The sequence below is a fragment of the Physeter macrocephalus genome, chromosome 17 (assembly GCF_002837175.3).
Source record: "Physeter macrocephalus isolate SW-GA chromosome 17, ASM283717v5, whole genome shotgun sequence".
Classification (NCBI taxonomy): Eukaryota; Metazoa; Chordata; class Mammalia; order Artiodactyla; family Physeteridae; genus Physeter; species Physeter macrocephalus.
In genome coordinates this window covers 19,644,551-19,667,697 of record NC_041230.1, presented here as the reverse complement: position 1 = coordinate 19,667,697, position 23,147 = coordinate 19,644,551, and the positions used below count along the sequence as shown (strand labels likewise).

Below are 23,147 nucleotides of genomic sequence, written 5' to 3'. Positions count from 1 at the left end.
TTCGATTGTATGTACTTACTACATTTTGTTCATGCATCGATGGACACTTGAGTTGCTTTCACCTTTTGGCTATTGTGAAAAATGCTGCTGTGAACATGGGTGTACAAATATCTGTTCAGTTCCCTGCTTTCATTTATTTTGAATATATGCCCAGAAGGGGAAATGCTGCATCAGATAGTAATTCTGTTTAATTTCCTGAGGAATCGCCATGTTGTTTGCACTATTTTTCATTACCACCAGCAATGCACAATGATTCCAATTTCTCTACATCCTCATCAACACTTGTTATTTTATGTGCTTTTCATAATAGCCATCCTAATGGGTATGAAGTGGTGTCTTGTGATTTTAATTTGCATTTCCCTAATGATTAGTGATGTCGAACATCTTTTCATATGTTTATTGGCCATTTGTCTATCTTTGGAGAAATGTCTGTTCAAGTTCTTTGTCCATTTTTTGTTGTTGTTGAATTGTGGAAGTTCTTTTTATTCTGGATGTTAATCCCTTATCTGATATATTTTTGCAAATATTTTCTTCCATTCCATGAGTTGCCTTTCTACTCTGTTGATAGTGTCCTTTGACATACAGAAGTTTTTAATTTTGATGAAATCCAAGTTGTCTATTTTTTCTTTTGTTGCTGGTACTTTTGGTGTCATATCCAAGAAATCATTGACAAATCCACTGTCTTGAAGTTTTTCCCCTGTTTTTTTCCTAAGCATTTTATAGTTTTAGTTGTTATATTTAGATCTTCAATCCATTTTGAGTTAATTCTTGTATATCGGGGTCCCCAATCCCTGGGCCGTGGACCGCTGCCAGTCCACGGCCTGTTAGGAACCGGACCGCAAAGTAGGAGGTGAGTGGTGGGTGAGCGAGCAAAGCTTCTTCTGCCGCTGTCCATCGCTCGCATTACCTCCTGAACCGTCCCCACTGCCCTGCCCCTCCCGCCCCCCGTGGGGGTGGAAATATTGGCTTCCAGGAAACTAGTCCCTGGTACCAAAAAGGTTGGGGACCGCTGTTGTATATGGTATAAGATAAGGGTCCAGTTTCATTTTTTTGCCTGTGGATATCCAGTTTTCCCAATTACCACTTGTTGAAAGTACTGTTTTTTCATGGCTACTGTTATTGAAAATCATTTGACCATATATTCGAGGATTTATTTCTGGGCTATTTTATTCTATTGGTCTGTATGTCTCTGGTAAGGCAGTACTACATTTTTTTGATTACTGTAGTTTTGTTAGAAAAGTTTTGAAATCAAGAAGTGTGATTCTCTGTTCTTTTCCAAGATTGTTTTGGCTATTTGGGGTCCATTGAGATTCCATATGATTTTAGGATGGAGTTTTCTATTTCTGCAAAAAAATCTTAATGATATAATACTCTCTGAAGGTATGCTTTGAAATGTTTTAAGATTTTTTTGTTTCCTGAACTACCTTTGTTCCTCATGTTTTTGTTTTTGTTTTGTTTTTGGCCTTGACCAGGGATTTAACCCAGGCCACAGCAGTGAAAGCCCAGAATCCTAACCACTATACCACTAGGGAACTCCCTGTTCAGCATGTTTTATCTTGCTCCTTCTCTCTCTCACACTTTTTGTTTTCTTCAAATAGCTGGTAATCCTTAATTGCCTGTTGATATTTATAAATGAAGGTCTTGGTTTATCAGTGTAGATAACTTGAATGAATATCCTACACTGTTTTGAAAGTCTATTTTGACATCTCTTTAGTGTACAATTGGAAGAAGCTTATTGGCAGGCTTTTAGATGTAAATTAGGTGAGCTGGGGGATGCTGTTGAAATCCATGATTGCCAAAATAAGGAAGGCTTCATTCTGGGACAGAATGTGAAATCCTTTATAGTATTTCATTTTTATGAGGAACTGCCTTTTTTGTTTGTTTGTTTCTTCTTTCTTTGTTGTGGAGTTGAGTTCAAAGTCCCCTTGAACATCCCTTGGTTCCCAAGAGCTTTACATCTTTATGTGTTACTTTGTATACATAGGTCCAATTGTTCTGCAGTAGTTTTAGTTATTCTGATGACCACCCTGTGGCCTGCTGTTCCTTACTGTACTTTTTGTCCTGTCCTGGGAGTATCTTTGGGAAGAACAGCGATCCCTTCTATAGGAGATATCTCTTATTCTTATTTTGAATTTTAGTTTCTTCTATTCTGGTTACTTAGAATCTGTCAGTTTGCCAGTTTGCTGAAATTCTGTAATTTCAGATCGTTAATAGCACCCTTTCCTGTTTCAAGCACTGCAGATTTATTTTCCTTTTTCCCTTTACCTTTTTTACCCATGTTTGTTCTCATTTCAGTAGGATTTTTGAGAAGATAGTGAAATAAATCATGTGTTAGTATGATTTTTTTATTCAGCACCACTTAACATGTGTAGGTAACGTTCTAGGTTCTGTGAATAAGACAGACAAAAGCATCCCAACTTTCATAGAGCTTATATTTTGATGGGGGAGACATATTGAGCATATAAATAAATGTAGTAATAGTAGTAGTAGAAGTAGAAGTAGTAGTAGAAGAAAATTACAGAAAGACTATAGTAGTAGTAGAAGATTATAGAAAGTAACTTGGGCTGGGAGACTTAGAGGGGTGACCTATAAATTGACATCTGAAGGAAATAAAGCCTGTCTCATGAAGAGCCTTGGGAAGAAAGCTCTAGGCAGAAGGATTAGCAAATGCAGAGACTCAAGGGGAGGAAGGAACTTGTTTTATTAAAAGGAAGGCATGTCTGGAGAGTACTGAACAAACTGGCTAGTGGTATGAGATTAGATGGGTGAGAGGCAAATGTCAGGTCTTATGGGGGACTTATAGTCTTTGGTCAGGAAATTTGACTTTCTTTTAAATAAAGTGAAAAGCTAATGCAAGGTTTTAGAAAGGAAGCTTATTTATACAGTCTCTTTTTTTTTTAAAGATAATTTTGGCAGCTATTTAGGGAATGTGTTCGGTTTGGATGTTGCCCATAGAAGTGGGAGAAATGAAGAAATTGTGGATATATTTTGCACGGAGTACCTATGGACTTCTGTGATGATAGAAGAAACAAGCTGAGTCACAAATGACTACAAGTTATTTGGTTTTTGCAACTGGTTGGTGCTATTTACTAGTATAATGAAGGTTGGAGGAGGGGAAATCAAGAGTTATTTTTTGGCACATCTGAAATGCTTGTGAGTCATACAAGTGAAGCTGTCAGGTAGGCAGTCTAGAGCTTTGGGAAGAAGTCAGAGCTGAAAGTATAAATTTTGGAACCATTATAACAATAGTTTTTAATGTTTTGGGTCCATGGTTTATCTGGGCTCAGGACAGAGTCCTAAGACTTTAATATTAGAGATGGAAAAGAACCTGCAGGGAGGAGAAGACAGCAGAGACGATAAAGAGGAGTGGCTGGTGAGATGGGAAATTTGCAGAACCTGAAAATCAAGTAAAAAATTAATTTCAAGGAAAAGAGTATAGTCCTCTGTTGAATTTTTGAGAGATGGTATTAAGATGATTAAAGAGAGGTGTCTATTAGATTTGCTGACAGAGGTTTTTGTCCTTCTTGATGATCATTTTCATTGAGTTGGGAGCTATACTGGAATGAATTGATGGGTGAATGGTAGGTGAGAAACTGAAGGCAGAAAGTACAGATACTTCTTTTTTGAGAAGTTGGCTATGAAGAAGTTTGCAGAGATGGGTGGGTAGCTGAAGGAACAAACTTAAATTCAGTGTTAAACTCTAAAAGGCATACTGTAAAAAGCTTTACCTGTTACTATTTCTTTCAACTTTTTTTTTTTGAGAAATTCTAAGCATACCCTGTCCCATCCACATCCACATCCACTCCTTCTCTTGTATATTATTTTAAAGCAAATTTCATATAATTTCAATTATAAATATTTCATTACATGTTTCTAAAAGACAGACCTTGGGACTTCCCTGGCAGTCTAGTGGTTAAGACTCCATGCCTCCAATGCAGGGGGCATGGGTTTGATCCCTGGTCAGGAAACTAGGATCCCATATGCCATGCGGCACAACCAAAAAGAAATAAAATTAAAAAAAAAATAAATAAATAAAAGATAGACCTTTAAAAACTTAAGCACAATAAAAAATTAACAATAATTCCATAATCAAATAACCAACTGGTGTTGAAATTTTCAGGTTTCTCATAAATGGTTTTTAAAAACAGATTCCAAATAAGGGCCATACATTGCATATGACTGGTATCTTCTTTGGCTCTCTCTTTATCTATTATTTTCTCTTTTATTCCTTGCAAATTATATGTTAAACTATCACTTGTCCATTTGGATTTACTGTTTGTGTCTCCATGGTGTATGTTAACACATTCTTTGAATGATTTCTCTTTTTCTTATAAATTGTAATTTGGATCCAAGGGCTTGATGAGATTTGTTTTTTTTTTTTTTTTTGGCAAGACTACTTAGGTAGGCATTCTATAAGGAGGCACAAAGTCTACTTATCTCTGTTTTTGTGATGTTAGCAGCTGTTGATGTTTACATTTAGTTCATTTCAAGTTGAAAATGGTGATTCTCTTATTCCTTCTTCAGTTTTTTAGCCACAGTGATTGTAAAATGAGAAATTGCTCTTCATCTACCCTTTCGTTACCCAGTGAGTGGCACAGTTTGAATAGAAAAGGCAGGGTAAATGCTTTATTCTTTTCCTTTATTTCACTTTTCAAAATAATGAGTTGGTTCTTTAGGTGTTTCAGTCTATTATAGTTATTATTTTTATTGATGCTCAAATTATAATGGTCAGCAGGAGCCTCTTCAAGTTAGCCCTTGAGTCCTTTAACAAGATGCTGGTGATCTTAGATAACTTTCTTACAGTCTGGAATAACTAAATATCCTTGCATTATCTGGTATATGTTAATCTGAGACCTGGAATTAACTAATTCTCCAAGGATATGGTATTTGGAAATAACTATTAATATTTTACTTAAATTTACTTTATTTTATAGTAGCTTATTAAGCATACTTAATTTATATAGCCTTTTATTTCATTTTGTTTTTAATTTATTTACTTTATTTATTTATTTTTGGCTGCATTGGGTCTTTGCTGCTGCGCGCAGTCTTTCTCTAGTTGCGGCCAGTGGGGGCTACTCTTAGTTGCAGTGCACAGGCTTCTCATTGCGGTGGCGTCTCTTGTGGAGCACGGGCTCTAGGCGCGTGGGATTCAACAGTTGTAGAAGGTAGGCCAGTAGTTGTGGCTTGTGGGCTCTAGAGCACAGGCTCAGTAGTTGTGGTGCACGGGCTTAGTTGCTCCACGGCATGTGGGATCTTCCCAGACCAGGGCTCAAACCCATGTCCCCTTCATTGGCAGGCGGCTTCTTAACCACTGTGCCACCAGGGAAACCCTATATAGCCTTTTACGTTGTTCTCTTTTAGTTCTTGGGATATGAATTTTCTTATATGTTTTGCCCCTTTACCACCATGGTTTTAGGCATTTGGGGAATTTTCTTTCTTTCTTTTGAATTCAGGTACGTATTGAAGCAATTTAAAAAAATTGTTGTTTGTCTTATCCAACCTTTTGATCTGTTTGGAGTGAGAGGGGTGGCTCCTTGCATTAATTAAATCACCATGTTGAGTAAAGTTCCCCTATTGCTATTTATTTGGGATAAACATGCTCTTAGAATGTCAGAAATGACCTCATCTGTGGATAAAGTGAAAACTGCTTGCTTCCCTAGTGTTTTTATGTTTTCCCTAGATACTTTCTGTTTGGTTTTTATTGGGAACTTAAATATTATGGCTAAGGTCAGTTTTGCTTCTGTGTATTTGACATATTTCAATTTAATTTGGGTAGGGGGAAAAAAGGAATGGAATATTTATTTTCCTTTCGTGATAGTTCACCATTTTTAACTTGGATACAGAGAGAAGGAAAAAGGTTGCTGTGGAATTGTGTGAACTTGTAGGGGCTGAAATTAAAAGTATCAAATAAAGAAACTTGTCTTCTGTTATAAGATTCCTACTACCTCATGTGTTAATGTGGATCTGAATTCTTTTGAATTTCTTTTTTTCCTGCATGGGTGTGAGGGACATATAGATGTTATGGTTGTAGTTTTATAAAATATTCCAGGCAGCAAACTCTAGTGCTATTTAGAAAAAAAAGAAGAAAGCAATGAGAACATGGGCAAACAGTTCTTGCTAAGCCCTAAAATATATCACTTTTATTCATCCATACAGAAAACAAGCATGAGGCCAAGAGGAGGCGAACAGAGAGAGTTAGGCGAGAGAAGATAAATTCTACAGTAAATAAGGATTTAGAAAACAGAAAGAGGTCTCGAAGTAACAGCCATTCAGATCATATCAGACGAGGAAGAGGAAGACCTAAAAGTGCATCTGCCAAAAAACATGAGGAAGAAAGAGGTATGAGTAAATCCAAGCAGTTGGTTTTTTTTTTTCAGGTATTAAAGTTTTCTAACATCTAAATTAGATAGTAGTGAAGAAAGTGTTTGGTAGGCATTGAACTCGTGGACTTAAAATTCCAACTCATATTTTAGTTTGTAAAAGCATTTCCTCTCAGGTAGATGCTTGTTTTAAAAAAGTCACATAAATTTAATTCTTATTGGAAAATTAAAGGCTTAAATTAGGTAAAATTCACCTTGCTATAAATTGATGATAGTAAAGGTCAGAGATAATTTGTGTATGACATCCTGGATAAGTCTGTTAAAATAGTTATACTTTTTTAAAGATAAATCTGAATTCTGTTAAGACTTATTTCAAACTATTATACTGTGAGTTTTAAAAATTTACTATCAAGTGTTCTTCAGTATGAATTTTTAAATTACTCCTGTTCCCTATTTTGAGGCAGCTTTTGGATAGTAAGGTGAATTCTTCTTGGTCTAAAACATATTCATATTCTCCTTATTGATTTTCTCTTTTCTTCTAATAAGTAGTGTGTCTACCAATAACTTGTTTGTAACCATCAACTAAAACTTCTCGTTTTCTTTGATTTATGCATCTTTTAAAAAACCTTTTATTGTGGAAAATTTAAAAGATTACACAAAAGTAAAAAGAATAGTATAATGCACCCCATATGCCCATGAATATCTTTTTAAAAGTGGGACTTTCAAGCCAGTAATTAAATGAAGAAAAGAGATAGTTGCTTTTTATATTCTTTAAAAATCTCTCTCAAGTAAATCAACTATACTTCAATTAAAAATAAATAACAATGTTATTTTTAATAACATTGTTTAATAACAATAACACAAAAACCTCTATTAAAATAATTTCTTCAGTGAAATGTGTTTATAACTTCTTATGTTATTTGTGAGTTATGCTTTGCTTTTTCAGGTATTCAGTCTTAGGTATTCAAATATAAATATATTTTAGACACTGAGAATTTTTTACCTGTTCACCGTTTCTCTCTGCTTTGTGTGCTTCTATTTGAATAAAAGTACTCCTGTTAGGGAAAATAACTTTACTGGTATAGCTTTTATCAAAGTTAAAGATTTTTTAATATTGTATGGCTAAAGGACTAAGGTTTATAATGTCTTTGACTGTATTCTGTGAAGACTGTGCTTCTATACTCCTTAATTTCCTTGGGTAATTTTACTGCTTTTTCTCTTTCCTTCTATTATGCTGCTCTTCCAGAGAGTTTGAGTTGTTTTCTCAACTTGAGGGTGCTTCTTTAACAATGGGATGATCAGAAAATATATACTAAAGACTATTTCAGAATGAAAACTAGGTAAAGAAAAGTCAACAGAGGGGCTTCCCTGGTGGCACAGTGGTTAAGAATCTGCCTGCCGGTGCAGGGGACACGGGTTCAAGCCCTGGTCCGGGAAGATCCCACATGCCACCGAACAGCAAAGCCTGTGCGCAATAACTACTGAGCCTGTGCTCTAGAGCCCGCAAGCCATGTCTACTGAGCCCCACGTGCCACAACTACTGAAGCCCGTGCACCTAGAGCCCGTGCTCTACAGCAAGAGAAGCCACCTCAATGAGAAGCCTGTGCACTGCAACGAAGAGTAGCACCCACTCGCCACAATTAGAGAAAGTGCAAGTACAGCAACGAAGACCCAATGCAGCCAAAAAATAAAATAAATTTTTTAAAAAGTCAACAGAGAAAAAAGAAAAGAGGGAAATACTGCTTGGCCCAGAAAACAGAACATTCTTTACAGTTGAAGTAAAGGGAATATAACACAAAGAATGGAAAAGGAATGCTTCTGGTCAGAGGAGATGAGAGAATAGATAATGACAGTCTTTTATTTGGGGAAACGAAGGCTCTGTAGTTGTGGTAGGACTCTATATATGCAGGTTTGGATCAGCATTTTCTTTATTTCATGTTAACTTGAAAAAAGTGTTTATTTGGCTATAAATTGGTTTCAGGTATTTTCAGTTTATTATAGAAAAGTTTTAAGAAAGCTATTTCTAGAGTAAGATATGCTTTTAATACAAACAGGGAGGACCTCAAGGAATTTTTGTATAATAAAATAGACTCTTTTAATGTAGGCCAGGGGCAAGGGCAGTCAGCAAACTTTTTCTGTAAAGAGCCAGATAATAAATATTTTAGGCTTCGTGGGCTATACGGTCTCTGTCATAGCTAGTCTGCTCTGTCATTGTATCTGGAAAGCAGCCATAGAGAATACGTAAATGAATGGGCATGGCTGTGTTCCAGTAAGACTTTGTAAAAACAGGTGGGAGGCCAGATTTTGCCAATTGTATTTTACCAATTTTGCAGGCTGTATTTTACAAACCCTTAAGGCAGACCATGTTTTCTAAATATAATACTGATAGAAAATACGAACTTTTGAAATGTCTATATATTTTAGAATAGACTTCTTTGATATGCTTCTTAGTGTTAAGTAGCTACTTAAATTCAGTATTTATTGATTCCCAGCTCATAGGGCACTTGAAGAATTTGAAGCAAGCTTTACCTTTATTCTAATAAGGAAAACCTGACAGTGTGTCTAAAAGCACATTTTTAATTGGCTTTACTGTTTTCTCTGTTTTGAAAAAAATAGGAAGAAGAAGGAATGAAAAGGAAATCTTTTTAGACATCCAGATAACAACATTATCATAAAAGCCAACCATTAAACTTAACAGTTTTGGATGGTTTAAAATAAGTCTTCATTTTATATGTGGGGGGTATGATTATTCTGGATATTAGTAAAGTAGGAGTGACATTTTGACTGATGGAAATATATTGGGCAATTCTGAATACCTTATTAATAGAGAGTTAATGTAGACTTCATGTTAAAGATGGTGGATTGAATAAACACATATAGCTCTGCACCCTCCCCAAATCCTAGTAAAATGACAGGGATGAAAGGGATTTTTTTTTTAAAGGGCCAAGTCCCACAAGGACAAGGAGTGGGAGAAGCAGCAAAATTCTGGAAAGTGGTAACTTCTTTAGCAGACCCAAGAAACCCAAATTGTAAATTCCTTTGAGGAAAGCTGAGAAAGAAACTGATTTTTGTTTCACATCTGCCTAAGGTCAGGAATTTTTACCTCAGTTATGTCTGGAAGTGTAGAGGTGAAGCTGAGGCTAAAAACAAGATTATTTGAAGTCTGTGTTTTAATAGCCTGCTAGGGCTCTTTACCCTGACCTCCCCTCCCTGCAAGTTTATCCTTTGAAAGGGAAAACAGAGTCTCTGGTCTAGGAAACACCAGGCATCATTGAGGGCAGGAGTACCAAATTAAGATGAGGAAGATTAGGTGAAAATTGGAGATGGTAAATACTGAGTTCTCCTGTCAGGCTTTCACAAAGGAGTAAAAAAATAACTTGGATATGATAAGTTTTTGCAGGGAGAAGAAAAAAATTAAAACTACCATTAATATTCTTTGTAAGAGAAGATATGGTAGTCATGAAAGAAGAACAAGATGATGTTTAAAAGGAATTGCAGATGTCAAAAAGTACCTGGAAAATGAACTTTAAAATGAGAATCTCAGACTATATATATATGTATGTATATGTCTATATGATTTGCAGAAATGTAAAACTTTAACAGAAGTCTTATAGACAAAATTGAAGAAATGTACCAGAATGTATAGCAATAGGAAAAGAGATGAAAAAATGAATAAGAAACGTAAGAAATTTAGAGGACCAGTTTGAGGTCCACATCTGTAAATAATTGACGTTGCAGAAGAAGAACATAGAAGATGAAGTAGATGGGAAGTCATCAGTGAAATAATTCAAGTAGTTTTCCCAAACGGGAAGGACATTGAGTTTCCATATTGAAATGCCTCACCAAATTCCCAGACCAATGGATGGTTAAAACTAGATATTATGCCAAAGCATATCATCATAAATCATATCTCTCTGGTTAAAGGGAAGGTCCTGGGCTTCCCTGGTGGCGCAGTGGTTGGGAGTCCGCCTGCCGATGCAGGGCACGCAGGTTCGTGCCCCGGTCCGGGAGGATCCCACGTGCCGCGGAGCGGCTGGGCCCATGGGCCGTGGCCGCTGAGCCTGCGCGTCCGGAGCCTGTGCTCTGCGACGGGAGAGGCCGCAGCGGTGAGAGGCCCGCGTACCGGAAAAAAAAAAAAAAAAAAAGGGAAGGTCCTTCAAGTGTTCAGAGAAAATAATCAAAGTGGTACAGTGGAATACTACCCAGCAAGGAACAAACTACTCATGTATGAACAACATCAGTGAATTTCAAAAACATGTTGAATGAAAGAAGCTAGACACAAAACAGTACGTACTATACCATGCCACTTATATGAAGTTCAAGAACACGCAAAATAAATCTATGGTGGTAGAACAATGGTTGCTGGTGGGGTGGGGAGGGATTGACTGGAGAGGAGCATGAGGGATTTTTCTGTATCTTGATTGTGGTATGGGTCATCCAGTTGTACACTTATGATCTGTATATTTAACTGTAGTAAATTTAGCAATAACTTAAAAAATAACTGTAAAAAGTGGTGTAGGGTTTTCTTAACAGTGACACCAGTAGTTGGAAGACAATATTTTGCCTTTAAAATACTAAGAGGAAATATTCAAGTCTTTACTCAATCACACTATTAACTAGTGTGAAGAAAGACTAAAGACACTTTCTGATATTCAGGGTCTCAAAAAATTTGCTACCCATACTCCCTTTCTCAGGAGGCTACTGCAAGATATATGACATCAATGAAGAAGTAAACCAAGAAAGTATCCTGGACCTACGACACGGGGTCCAACTCAAGAGAGAGATGAGGAGAATCTCCAACATGATGTTGACGAGAGATCTCCAGATGATAATTGTGCAACAGGCCTAGAAAGCAACCATTTCACATTGGAGCATAGAATTTCTTCAAGAAGATAAGATTGATATGTGTAAACATTCTGGAAGATTTATCCAACTAGGAGAGAGTTTGGGTTCAATTAGTAATGAAAACTAAGCAAATGAAAAAAGAGAATCTCTTCAGTGAAAACAGTGTACAGGAAAAGTGAAATCATTTACACAGTGAATAATGTAAACACAATATTGATCTCATCAAAATGGTAATATATAATGGAAAGATGTGAAAAGAGTATGGTGGGGGCAAGAGACAGAAAACAATAAATCCTAATATTTCATGGTGGAAAGTCAATAATGCCTAAAACCAAAAATCTAAGATGTTGCATCAGATAAATATGTTACTTAGGTAAAAACCAAAAGGAAAACCTGGAAAAGTAGTTTTATTTGAAGAGTAGGAAATGTGCGTGAGGGGAGGAGGACTTCTGTTTTTTTTGTAACACGTTTTGTAAAAATAATTTGACTGTAAACTATATTCATATTTAACTTTGATTAAAAAGTCAATACAAAACAAAAACGAGACAAAAGTGGAATCATAGTTAGAGCCTGAAAAAATCATTTGGGAGAATATACACAAAAGATGTTAATCGTGATTTTAGCTGGCTCATGAGATAATAGGTGATTTTTCTTTTTTCTTTTTCTGTATTTTTCAAAGTTTCTACCATGGACTTGGATTACATTTGTAATCAGGTGGGGAAAAGTAGAAATAAATGTTGGTTATTCATATTTTCCATAGCAGTGCTAAGGTGAAGAACTTAATATATTCATAAAGGCACCATTGATGTTCAGAAGGGACCATATTTAGGGTGAGGAAATTCATTCTGATTGAAACAGCTTATGCTAGTGAGGAGAAAGAAGTATTTGAGATTCTTACAGAAATGATATTGATATTAGACTGTGTGTATAGAAATATATACAGTCTCCATTTAGTCTTAGAATTGAGTTCATGGCATTTTAGTAACTTCTTTGTGTAATTTTTTTTTTTTTTTTTTTTTTTTTTGCGGTACGCGGGCCTGTCACTGTTGTGGCCTCTCGCGTTGCGGAGCACAGGCTCCGGACGCGCAGGCTCAGCGGCCATGGCTCATGGGCCCAGCCGCTCCGCGGCATGTGGGATCTTCCCAGACCGGGGCACGAACCCGTGTCCCCTGCATCAGCGGGCGGACTCCCAACCACTGTGCCCCCAGGGAAGCCCCCTTTGTGTAATTTTAAAATTTCAGTTCAGTAGCATAATATTTTATAACATTTAGTGTATGTTGTAGTATTATGTATTATATTTATTGTCATTTAAAGGAATACTTGAAAACTTTAAATTAAAAAAAAATACTGCATCTACTGCCTTTATATTAAAAGCTTTCCCTTTTTCTTTTAACAGAGAAACAGGAAAAGGAAATTGACATCTATGCTAACCTCTCTGATGAAAAGGCTTTCGTGTTTTCAGTCGCCTTGGCAGAAATAAATAGAAAAATTATTAATCAAAGACTTATTCTCTGATATTTGTCTGCAAAATGTGTTGAAACTTTCTTCAGGATTACATCAGCAAATTCTCAAACAGTTATGAACTCCCAGGAGCATTCTGACTGCATCAATAAGGGCCATTGATTGTTTTTTTTTTTTCTTTATCATTTAGCCTGTGGCACACTTTGGGAGCAAAGCTGCAGGCTTGGACTGTTCTGGGATTTCCTTGTTTACCAAGGAGTATTGTCAGTGTTTTGTGTTTGGGATATAGTGTATTAAACTCCACCCCCCCCCACCCCCGCTGAAAAAAACAAAAAACGCTGGATGGCTTTTACAAGATTAAGGGGTAGAGTTGGAGTGGAAGTAAGAAAACTAGAGAAATAAAATGATAGTTTGCAGGTTTGCCACCAGAGATGCAATATTTTAAATACTTTGAGAAAGAGTGACTTTTAAAAATATATATTTCAGATTTTCAGCACTAACATTGCATATTTGCAGTTCATTTAGTAAATTGGCAATTGATATTTTATTGAATGGGGAATTAATAATATAAACTGTAAATTTTGTCTTAAATTGATTTTTTTCTTGGCCTTTATTTTTATAACTTAAGGTATGAGTTATATTTTAGAAGCTACTTTCTAGTTTGGAAGTTTGGGTGCTATATGAAGAAAAACATTTAAGGATATATCATACTTCAGATATAAACACCTTGTTTTCTTGAATGTAATTTATTTATTAATTAAAAAAATACTTTTTTGCTCTCAAGATGGTGCCTGTTAACCTAAACATAAAATATATTTATTACATGCAAAATATTTCTTAGATAGCCACTTTGAAGCAGTAATGTTCTTTCTGAATGGATGTTCGTTTATACATCCTGAAAATTATTTAAATTGTTACTTAACCTCACTCTGGAGGAAAAAAATAAACCTTAATATTGAAACTAATAGATTAAATAGTTTGGTATAGCTTTTTGTTCTAGTGAAGTTTGTGAACTGTATTTAAATTATTAATTTTCTAGTGTTAAATGATAATTGTTTATAGTTGATTTGTTTTATACTAAATGCTTTTGCATTTTTGTATATCGATTTAATGCTTAACATATTCAAACTTGATAATGACTTCCCTTATTTTAAGTCGACTGTGGCCTCCCCCGCCCCCAATCTGTTTGGAAATCCTAAAGCCTTATTAGGGAATGTAGGTAGCAGTTAGACTTAGCCCTTACTTAAGAGAACTTTCCTTTCAATTTCAACAACAGCATTGTCAGCTTCAGAGTGCATCTCTCATTACCTCCCAGAAGAAAAAGAGGTTTACCCTTTTTTCTACTTTATTTAAATGGTAGCCAGCAGAGGGAGCTTAAGAGGTTCTCTAGGTAGGATGTAGGATTTTCCTAAGAATTCCTTTTCCCTCAATCCCCATATTTACCTGCAAGTACTACTACAATTATCTTGTATGCATTTTAAAGCCCTAGTAATAAAGTTTATTCCCAGAAATGTTAATGTGATTTTATCTATGAAATATAAGAAAACTTTAAATTTTGAGAAAAAAACTTAAGATTAATATCTAAAAATGCTTATGAACTTAATACAGGCATACCTCCAAGATATTGTGGGTTCAGATCCAGACCCCTGCAATAAAGCAAATATTGCAATAAAGCAAGTCACATGAATTTTTTGGTTTTCCAGTGCATATAAATGTTATGTTTATACTGTACTGTAGTTTTTTCAGTGTGCAATAGCAGTATGTCTTTAAAAAATGTATATACCTTAATTAAAAAAATACTTAATTGCTAAAAACTGCTACCCATTATCTGAGCCTTCAGCAAGTCATAATCTTTGCTGGTGGAGGGTCTTACATTGATGTTGATGCTACTGACTGATCAGGGTGAAGGCTGGGGTGGCCGTGGCAATTTCTAAAAATAAGACAACAATGAAGTCTGCCTCAGCAACTGGCTCTTGCTTTCATAAATGATTTCTCGGTAGCATGTGCTGCTGTTTGATACCATTTTACCCATAGTAGGACTTCTTTCAAAATTGGAGTCAGTCCTCTCAAACCCTGCCCTGCTTTATCAACTAAGTTTATGTAATATTCTGAATCCTGTTTTGTGATTTCAACAATCTTCACAGCATCTTCACTTGGGGTAGAGTCCATCTCAAGAAACCACTTTCTTTACTCATTCATACAAAGCATCTGTTAAAGTTAGATCATGAGATTGCAGCAATTTAATCAGATCTTTAGCCTCCATTTCTGATTCCAGTTCTCTTGCTAGTTCCACCACATCTTCGGTTACTTCCTCCACTGAAGTCTTGAACTCCTCAAGGTCATCCATGAGGGTTGGAATCAACTTCTTCCAAAATCCTGTGTATGTTGATATTTTGGCCTCTTTCCATGAATCACAAATGTTCTTAATGGCTTCTAGAATGGTGAATCCTTTCTAGAATGTTTTCAATTTACCCAGATCCATCAGAGGAATCAACTGTCTATGGCAGCTATAGCCTTATGAAATGTATTTCTTAAATAATAAGGCTTGAAAGTTGAAATTACTCCTTTATCCATGGCCTGCATAATGAATGTTATGTTAGCAGGCACAAAAACAGTATTAATCTTGCTTGTACATTGCCAGAGCTCCTGGGTGACCAAGATGCATTGTCAATGAACATTAATATTTTGAAAAGAATCTTATTCTGAGGAGTAGTTCTCAAGAGTGGGCTCTAAATAGTAAACCATGTTGTAAACAGATGTGCTGTCATCCAGGCTTTGTTTTTCCATTTATAGAGCACAGGCAGAATAAATTTAGCATGATTTTAAAGGGTCCTAAGGTTTTCAGAATGGTAAATGAGCATTGGCTTCAACTTAAAGTCACCTACTACATTAACTCCTAACAAGAGAGACTGTCCTTTGAACCTTTGATGGCAGGCATTGACTTCTCTCTAGCATGGAAGTCCTAGATGACATCTTCCAATAGAAGGCTGTTTTGTCTACTTGAAAATCTGTTGTTTAGTGTAGCCATCTTCATTAATTAACTTAGACCTTCTAGATAACCTGTTACAGCGTCTGCATCAGCACATTGCTGCTTCACCTTGCATTTTTATTTTATGGAGACAGCTTCTTAACATAAACCTCATGAAACAACTTCTACCTTCGAACTTTCTTCTGGAGCTCCCTCACCTCTTGGCCTTCATAGAATTGAAGAGAGTTAGGGCCTTGCTCTGGATTATGTTTTGGCTAAATATTGTGGCTGGTTTGATCTTCTGTCCATACAGAAGATCTTCATATCAGCCTCCATAAGGCTGTTTCTCTTATCATTTATGTGTTCACTGGAGTAGCACTTTTAATTTCCTTCAAGAAGTTTTCTTTTGCATTCACAACTTGGCGAACTGGTGCAAGAGGCTGAGCTTTCAGCCTGTCTTGATTTTCGACATGCTTTCCTCACCGAGCTTAATCATTTCTAGCTTTTGATATAAAGTGAGAGACGTGACTTCCTTTCACTGAACACTTAGAGTCCATTTAGAGGTATTAATTGACCTAATTTCAATATTGTTGTGTCTCAGTATAGGGAGGCCAGGGGAGAGGGAGGAAGACACGGAATGTCTGGTGGTGGAGCGGTCAGAATACACATTTATTAAGGTTGTTATGTTGGCATAATTCATGGCACCCCAAAATAATTATAATAGTAACAGCAAAGTTCACTGATTGCAGTTCACCATAACAAATATAAAAATAATGGGAAAGTTCAAAATATTGTGAGAATTACCAGAATTGACACAGAGACACAAAGTGAGCAAATGATGTTGTAAACATTGCGCCTGTAGACTTGCTTGATGTAGGGTTGCCACAAGCCTTCAATTTGTAGAAAAAAAAAAAAAAAAGGCAGTATCTGCGAAGCTCAATAAAATGAAGTATGCCTATGCCTATGGAGGTCCCCACAAGAACAGCTTATGGAGTAGGCATCTCTTTAAGAATTATTGATGTCAGAGTCATTCCATTTAAAGCTGAAGACCCTTAGAGGAAAGTCATGTTAAAATAGTCATTGGATACAATAAAGGAGGAGACTGGTGACCAGGCTGGAGTTTGCCACTTAGAAATGTAATTGTTTCAGATGTTCAAATCATTGGCTTATTTTTAAAGTTCTTTGATGGAGGGGCAAACTAGGCTTCCCCTGTATGTGATGTAACCTATTTAACCAATTTCTCTAAAAATCATATTTGCTGATAAATATGTATATAAGCTAACTCGTTGTAAAGCTGAATTTGTCTATGTATGTTGTAGTGGTCTCAGGAAATAGTACTTTGTCACTGGTATTGAAGAAACCTTTCTTGTCAACAGATGTCCTAAAAGCATAATTATAGTAATTCAATTACATAATCCAAAGTTTGTTCTGCTCTAATATTTATAAGTGATACAATTATTCAGAATGTTCTAAAATGATTCCGTAATTAGATTAGGTCTGTTGAAGGTATGTTCATTCTTAAATGTGAGCAAGATTAAATAAAAGTTATTTGGAGGTTGTTAGGCTAACCTATACAAATTTGTATGTTTACTTACCCAATCCCATACTATTCCAAAATGTTTTGGGGGGGGCACTTAAATGCTTGAGATTTGATTTTGTGTGCTTTTTTTTTAAAGTATGAACATTTCTTATATTTTTATGGGCAGGTGAAAATTATCTAAAAGTAAGGGAAATACTGCAGATTACTTCTGTAGCAATCAGTGGAAATGATCACACAGCTTGAGGCAGTTTATATCATGATGAAATAAAAAATTTAAATACACATGACTTAGAAATTTAGCCAAAGTAAATTCACGTCTTTAAATTTCAGAAATATTTAAAAAAAATAATGGTCGGTATGGCATGACATCTGTGTTTCTTTCTAAAAGTACTATTAGAAATGTTTTTCCTGAGATAAGAATTCCAGTGGAAAAGTACTTGACTTTTAAACTGTGGTAATTGCACTTAATTCTCCAATTCTTACTGTAGAAATGTCTCAGCAATATATTTAATTTTTACTTTCCTCCCAACCTGCATGTTTATCCTTTAAATTTGGAGAAATTAAGCTCTTTACATAACTTCATACAAAAGTATTAATCAAATTTGTTTAATTCTGCATTCAAAATACGCTCAAGATACAGGTAGTCACTCACACTGCCGAATTTAATGTGTTCTTCCCTAAAACATGTGTCTATTATTCTTTGAAATTCCTTTACAATTATTTTGGGAATCCCCTGGTGGTCCAGTGGTTAAGACTGTGTGCTTCCACTGCAGAGGGCATGGGTTTGATCCCTGATCAGGGAACTAAGATCCCACATGCCGCCTGGCGTGGCCAAGAAAGAAAAAGAAGAAAAGAATGTGAAAAAAAAAGTTATTTCCGTTCTGCCTTCTGGTTTTGGTTTGATGCCTTATTTTCTTGAAGTTTCACTAGCATTTTCTATCTTTTTAGCCTTTAAAACATTTTTTATAAGCTAATCTCATTTTAATTGAACTTTTTTGTGTGTGTAGCTGGTGTTTTTTTGTTTGTTTTGTTTCTCTCTTACTACTGTTATATGCCTTGTTTTTACATTTGGAGGTATATTTATAGTATCTATATGCATACACTTTTTTTTGGAATGTATTCACAGTATATTTATTTATTTATTTAAACATCTTTATTGGAGTATAATTGCTCTACAATGGTGTGTTAGTTTCTGCTTTATAACAAAGTGAATCAGCTATACATATACATATATCCCCATATCTCTTCCCTCTTGCGTCTCCCTCCCACCCTCCCTATGCATACACTTTTTAAAAGTTATTCTTTTGTGCTGTATAACCCACTTAGTTATTAGTAGTATTTATTGCTCAAAGATAACAATTATAATAATGAGTATTCTAACATACAAAACAAACTCTCTGGAATGAAAAGTATGAGAAACATAATGAAGCTCTAGGCTGGACTGGAACAATTATTCTTTTTACCACAGTCAAATATTTTCCTTTTGTATTATTAAGGAATCTATTGTATTCTCTTATTGTTGAGGGGTCCTCCCCCACCCCGCTGCCACCTCCTTAATGTTTTATTAGTTTACAATCTGTATGCCTTTTATTTCTTATCCTTGCCTTATTGTACTAGCAAGGACTTCACTCAGTACAGTGTTGAAAAAGAACAGTGAGAGAAGAAATCCTTGCCTTGATTCCAATATTGAGGGTGGGGCGTGAAATTCAGTCTTACAGCATTAAGTATGATGTTAACTGTAGATTTTTGTTGCAGAATACTCCTTATCAAATTGAGGAAATTCCATCTATCACTGTGTGCTGAGGCTTGTTTGTTTGTTTTTAATCTGTTTTATTTGAGTTCCAATGTTATTACATGCAAAATGAGAGGAAGGACATGTTTCCTCCTCCCATCATTTTGCAGTTACATTGAACTTCCCTATGAAATGACCCTAGTTTATTTTTTAATTTTAATTTTTTATTTTATTGAAGTATAATTGATTTACAATGTTGTATTAGTTTTCATTGTACAGCAGAGTGATTCAGTTATATATATATTATATTTATATATAATATATATATATATATATACCCTTTGTCAGATTCTTGTCCCTTATAGGTTTTTTTTAAAAAATTTTTAATTTTTATTGTAGTTTAGTTGATTTACAATGTTGTGTTAGTTTCAGGTGTACAGCAAAGTGAATCAGTTATACATATACATATATCCACTACTTTTTAAAGATTCTTTTCCCATATAGGCCATTACAGAGTAGAGTTCCCTGTGCTATACAGTAGGTCCTTATTAGTTATCTGTTTTATATATACTAGTGTGTATATGTCAGTCCGAATCTCCCAATTACCCCTCTTCCTCCTTACCCCCAGCAACCATAAGTTTTTTACATCTGTGGCTCTGTTCCTGTTTTGTAAATAAGTTCATTTGTACCCTTTTTTAGATTTCATATACAAGCAATATCATATGATATTTGTCTTTGTCTGACTTACTTCACTCATTATGACAATCTTTAGGTCCATTTATGTTGCTGAAAATGGCACTATTTTGTTCTTTTTTATGGCAGAGTAGTATTCCACTGTAAATATGTACTACATTTTCTTTATTCATCTGTCAATGGACATTTAAGTTGCTTCCCTGTCTTGGCTATTGTAAATAGTGCTGCAATGAACACTGGGGTACATGCATCTTTTCGAATTATAGTTTTCTCCAGGTATATGCCCAAGAGTGGGATTGCTGGGTCATATGGTAATCCTATTTTTAGTTTTTTAAGGAACCTCCATACTGTTCTCCATAGTGGCTGTATCAATTTACATTCCCACCAACAGTGCAAGAGGGTTCCCTTTTCTCCATACCCTCCAGCATTTGTTGTTTGTAGATTTTTTGATGATGGCCATTCTGACTGGGGTGAGACAATACCTTATTGTAGTTTTGATTTGCATTTCTCTAATAATTAGTGATGTTGAGCATCTTTTTAAGGCTGGATACTATAAAACTCTTAGAGGAAAACAGAACGCTCTCTGACATAAATCACAGCAAGATGTTTTTTGATCCACCTCCTAGAGTAATGAAAATAAAAATATATAACTGGGACATAATTAAACTTAAAAGCTTTTGCACAGCAAAGGAGACCATAAACAATGTGAAAAGACAACCCTCAGAATGGGAGAAAATATTTGCAAATGAAGCAACCAACAAGGGATTAATCGCTAAGATATACAAACAGCTCATGCAGCTCAATATCAAAAAAACAACCCAATCAAGAAATGGGTGGAAGATCTAAATAGACATTTCTCCAAAAAAGACATACAGTTGGTTAAAAAGCACATTAAAAGAATTCCCACTTTTACTGCTGCTATTCAACATTGTACTGGAGGTTTTAGCCAGAGCAACGAGACAGGAAAGAGAAAGAAACATGAAAATTGGAAAGAAGTAAAACTGTATATATGTGCATAAAACATGATCCTATACATAGGAAATCCAAAAGAATCCACAAGGAAGCCACTATAGCTAATAGACAAACTCAGCAAATATGATCATATGACTTTTATCCTTCATTTTGTTAATGTGGTATATCACATTGATTGATTTATAGATGTTGAATCATCCCTGCATCCCTGGAGTAAATCTCATTTGATCATGGTGTCTGTTCCTTTTAATGTACAGTTGAATTTGGTTTGCTAATATTTTGTTGAGAATTTTTGCATCTATGTTCATCAGGGATATTGGCCTTCTGTTTTCTTGCAGCGTCCTCAACTTGTTTTGGTATCGGGATAATGCTGGCCTCGTAAAAATGAGTTTGGAAGTGTTCCATCCTCTTCAATTTCTTGGAAGAGTTTGAGAAGGATTGGTATTAATTCTTTCTTAAATGTTTGGTAGAATTCACCAGTGAAGCCATCTGGTCCTATACTTTTCTTTATTGAGAGGTTTTTAATGACTCAATTTCCTACTAGTAACTTGTTTGTGCAGATTTTCTGTTTCTTCATATTCAGTCATCTAGGTTGTATGTTTCTAGGAACTTATATATTTCTTCTGTGTTGTCCAGTTTGTTGATTGTATAAGTATTCATAGTAGTCTCTTATGATCTTCTGTAGCTCTGTGGTATCAGCTGTAACGTCTCCTCTATCATTTCTTTTTCTTTTTAAAATTTGAGTCCTTTCTCTTATTTCTGGGTAAGTCCAGCTAAAGGTTTGTCTATTTTGTTTATGTTTTCAAAAAACCAGCTTAGTTCATTTATCTTTTCTATTGTTTTTTCTTCTCTTTCATTTATTTGCACTTCAATCTTTGTTGTTTCTTTCCTTCTTCTAACTTTGGGTTTAGTTCTTTTTCTAGTTCCTTGAGGTGTAAAGTGAGGCTGTTTATTTGAGATATTCCTTGTGTCTTAACATAGGCTTTTATTCCTATAAACTGCCCCCTTAGAACTGCTTTTTGCAACATTTCATGGGTTTGATATGTTGTGCTTCAGTTTTCACTTTTTTTCATGATATTACTTGATTTCCCTTTTGATTTCTTCTTTGATCCGTTGGTTGTTCAGGAGCATGTTGATTAATCTCCACATATTTGTGAATTTTCAGCTTTTCTCTGTTAATGATTTCCACTTTTACACCATTGTGGTAAAAAAAAATACTTTGTATGATTTTAATCTTCTGAAATTTGTTAAATGTTGTTTTGTGACCTATCATGTGATCTACTCTGTAGAATGTTCAATTTCTGCTTGAGAATTATGTGTATTCTGCTGCTGTTCAATGGAATGTTTTATGTTTGTTAGGTCCAGTTGGTCTAAAGTATGATCAAGTCCAACATTTACTTGTTGGTTTTTCTGTCTAGATGATCTAATCATTGTTGAAAGTGGGGTATCGAAGTCCCCCTATTAAACTGTATTGTTGTCTGTTTCTCCCTTCAGATCTGATAGTATTTGCTTAATATATATTTAGGTACTCCGATTTTGGGTGCATATATATTTATAATTGTCATATCTTCTTGATGAATTGACCCTCTTAGCATCATATAATGACCGTCTTTGTCTCTTGTTACCATTTTTGGCCTAAAACTTATTTTGTCTGATGTTACTATAGCTACCCCTTTTCTCTTTTGGTTTCCACTTGCATGGAATGCCTTTTGCCATCCCTTTACTTTGAATCTATGTGTGTTCTTAGAGCTGAGTCTTTTGTAAGCAGCATATTGTTGGCTCTTGTTTCTTAATCTTTCCAGATGCTCTATGCCTTTCAATTGGAGAATGCAATCCATTGACATTTAGAGTAATTGATAGGTGACAACTTGCTTAATACCATCTTATTGTTTTCTGGCTGTTTTATAGTTTCATATATTTTCTTCCTCTCTTGCTGTCTTCTTTTGTAAGTTGATGTTTTTCTGTAGTGGTAGTATGGTTTCCTTTTCTTTATCTTTTGTGTATGTATTGTAGACTTTTGCTTTGTGGTTACCATGAGGTTTACATAAAACATCTAATAGTCTATTTTATGGTGAAAACAGTTAAACTTATATCACCTATAACATATCATATTTAAAATATTCTTTTACTCCCCCCTTTTATGTTTTTGATGTCACCATTTACATTTTTTTAACGTCTTTATTGGAGTATAATTGCTTTACAATGGTGTGCTAGTTTCTGCTTTATAACAAAGTGAATCAGTTATTCATATACATATGTCCCCATATCTCTTCCCTCTTGCGTCTCCCTCCCTCCCACCCTCCCTATCCCACCCCTCTAGGTGGTCACAAAGCACCGAGCTTATCTCCCTGTGCTATGTGGCTGCTTCCCACTAGCTATCTATTTCACATTTGGTAGTGTATACATGTCCATGCCACCCTCTCACTTAGTCACAGCTTACCCTTGCCCCTCCCCATATCCTCAAGTCCATACTCTAGTAGGACTGTGTTTTATTCCCATCCTACCCCTAGTCTCTTCATGACATTTTTTTTCTTAGATTCCATATATATGTGTTAGCATACAGTATTTGTTTTTCTCCTTCTGACTTACTTCACTCTGTATGACAGACTCCAGGTC

At 35.4% G+C, this 23,147-nt stretch overlaps 1 protein-coding gene across 3 annotated transcripts in view; it reads left to right on the top strand.

The window, feature by feature from the left end:
• Positions 1–23,147, top strand: part of LOC102977844 (UPF0547 protein C16orf87 homolog) — a 68,450-nt gene that overhangs the window by 12,468 nt on the left and 32,835 nt on the right. Inside the window, exons 3-4 of one of the 3 annotated variants that reach the window (XM_024125095.1) lie at positions 6,157–6,339; positions 12,562–13,593. In XM_024125095.1, coding sequence (XP_023980863.1) covers positions 6,157–6,339; positions 12,562–12,680 — 302 coding nt within the window. In that variant the 3' untranslated portion in view covers positions 12,681–13,593. Of the gene's footprint in view, positions 1–6,156; positions 6,340–7,566; positions 12,131–12,561; positions 13,594–23,147 lie in introns of those variants that run through there. The other 2 variants (XM_028477906.2, XM_024125096.3) reach the window with 2 other exon arrangements.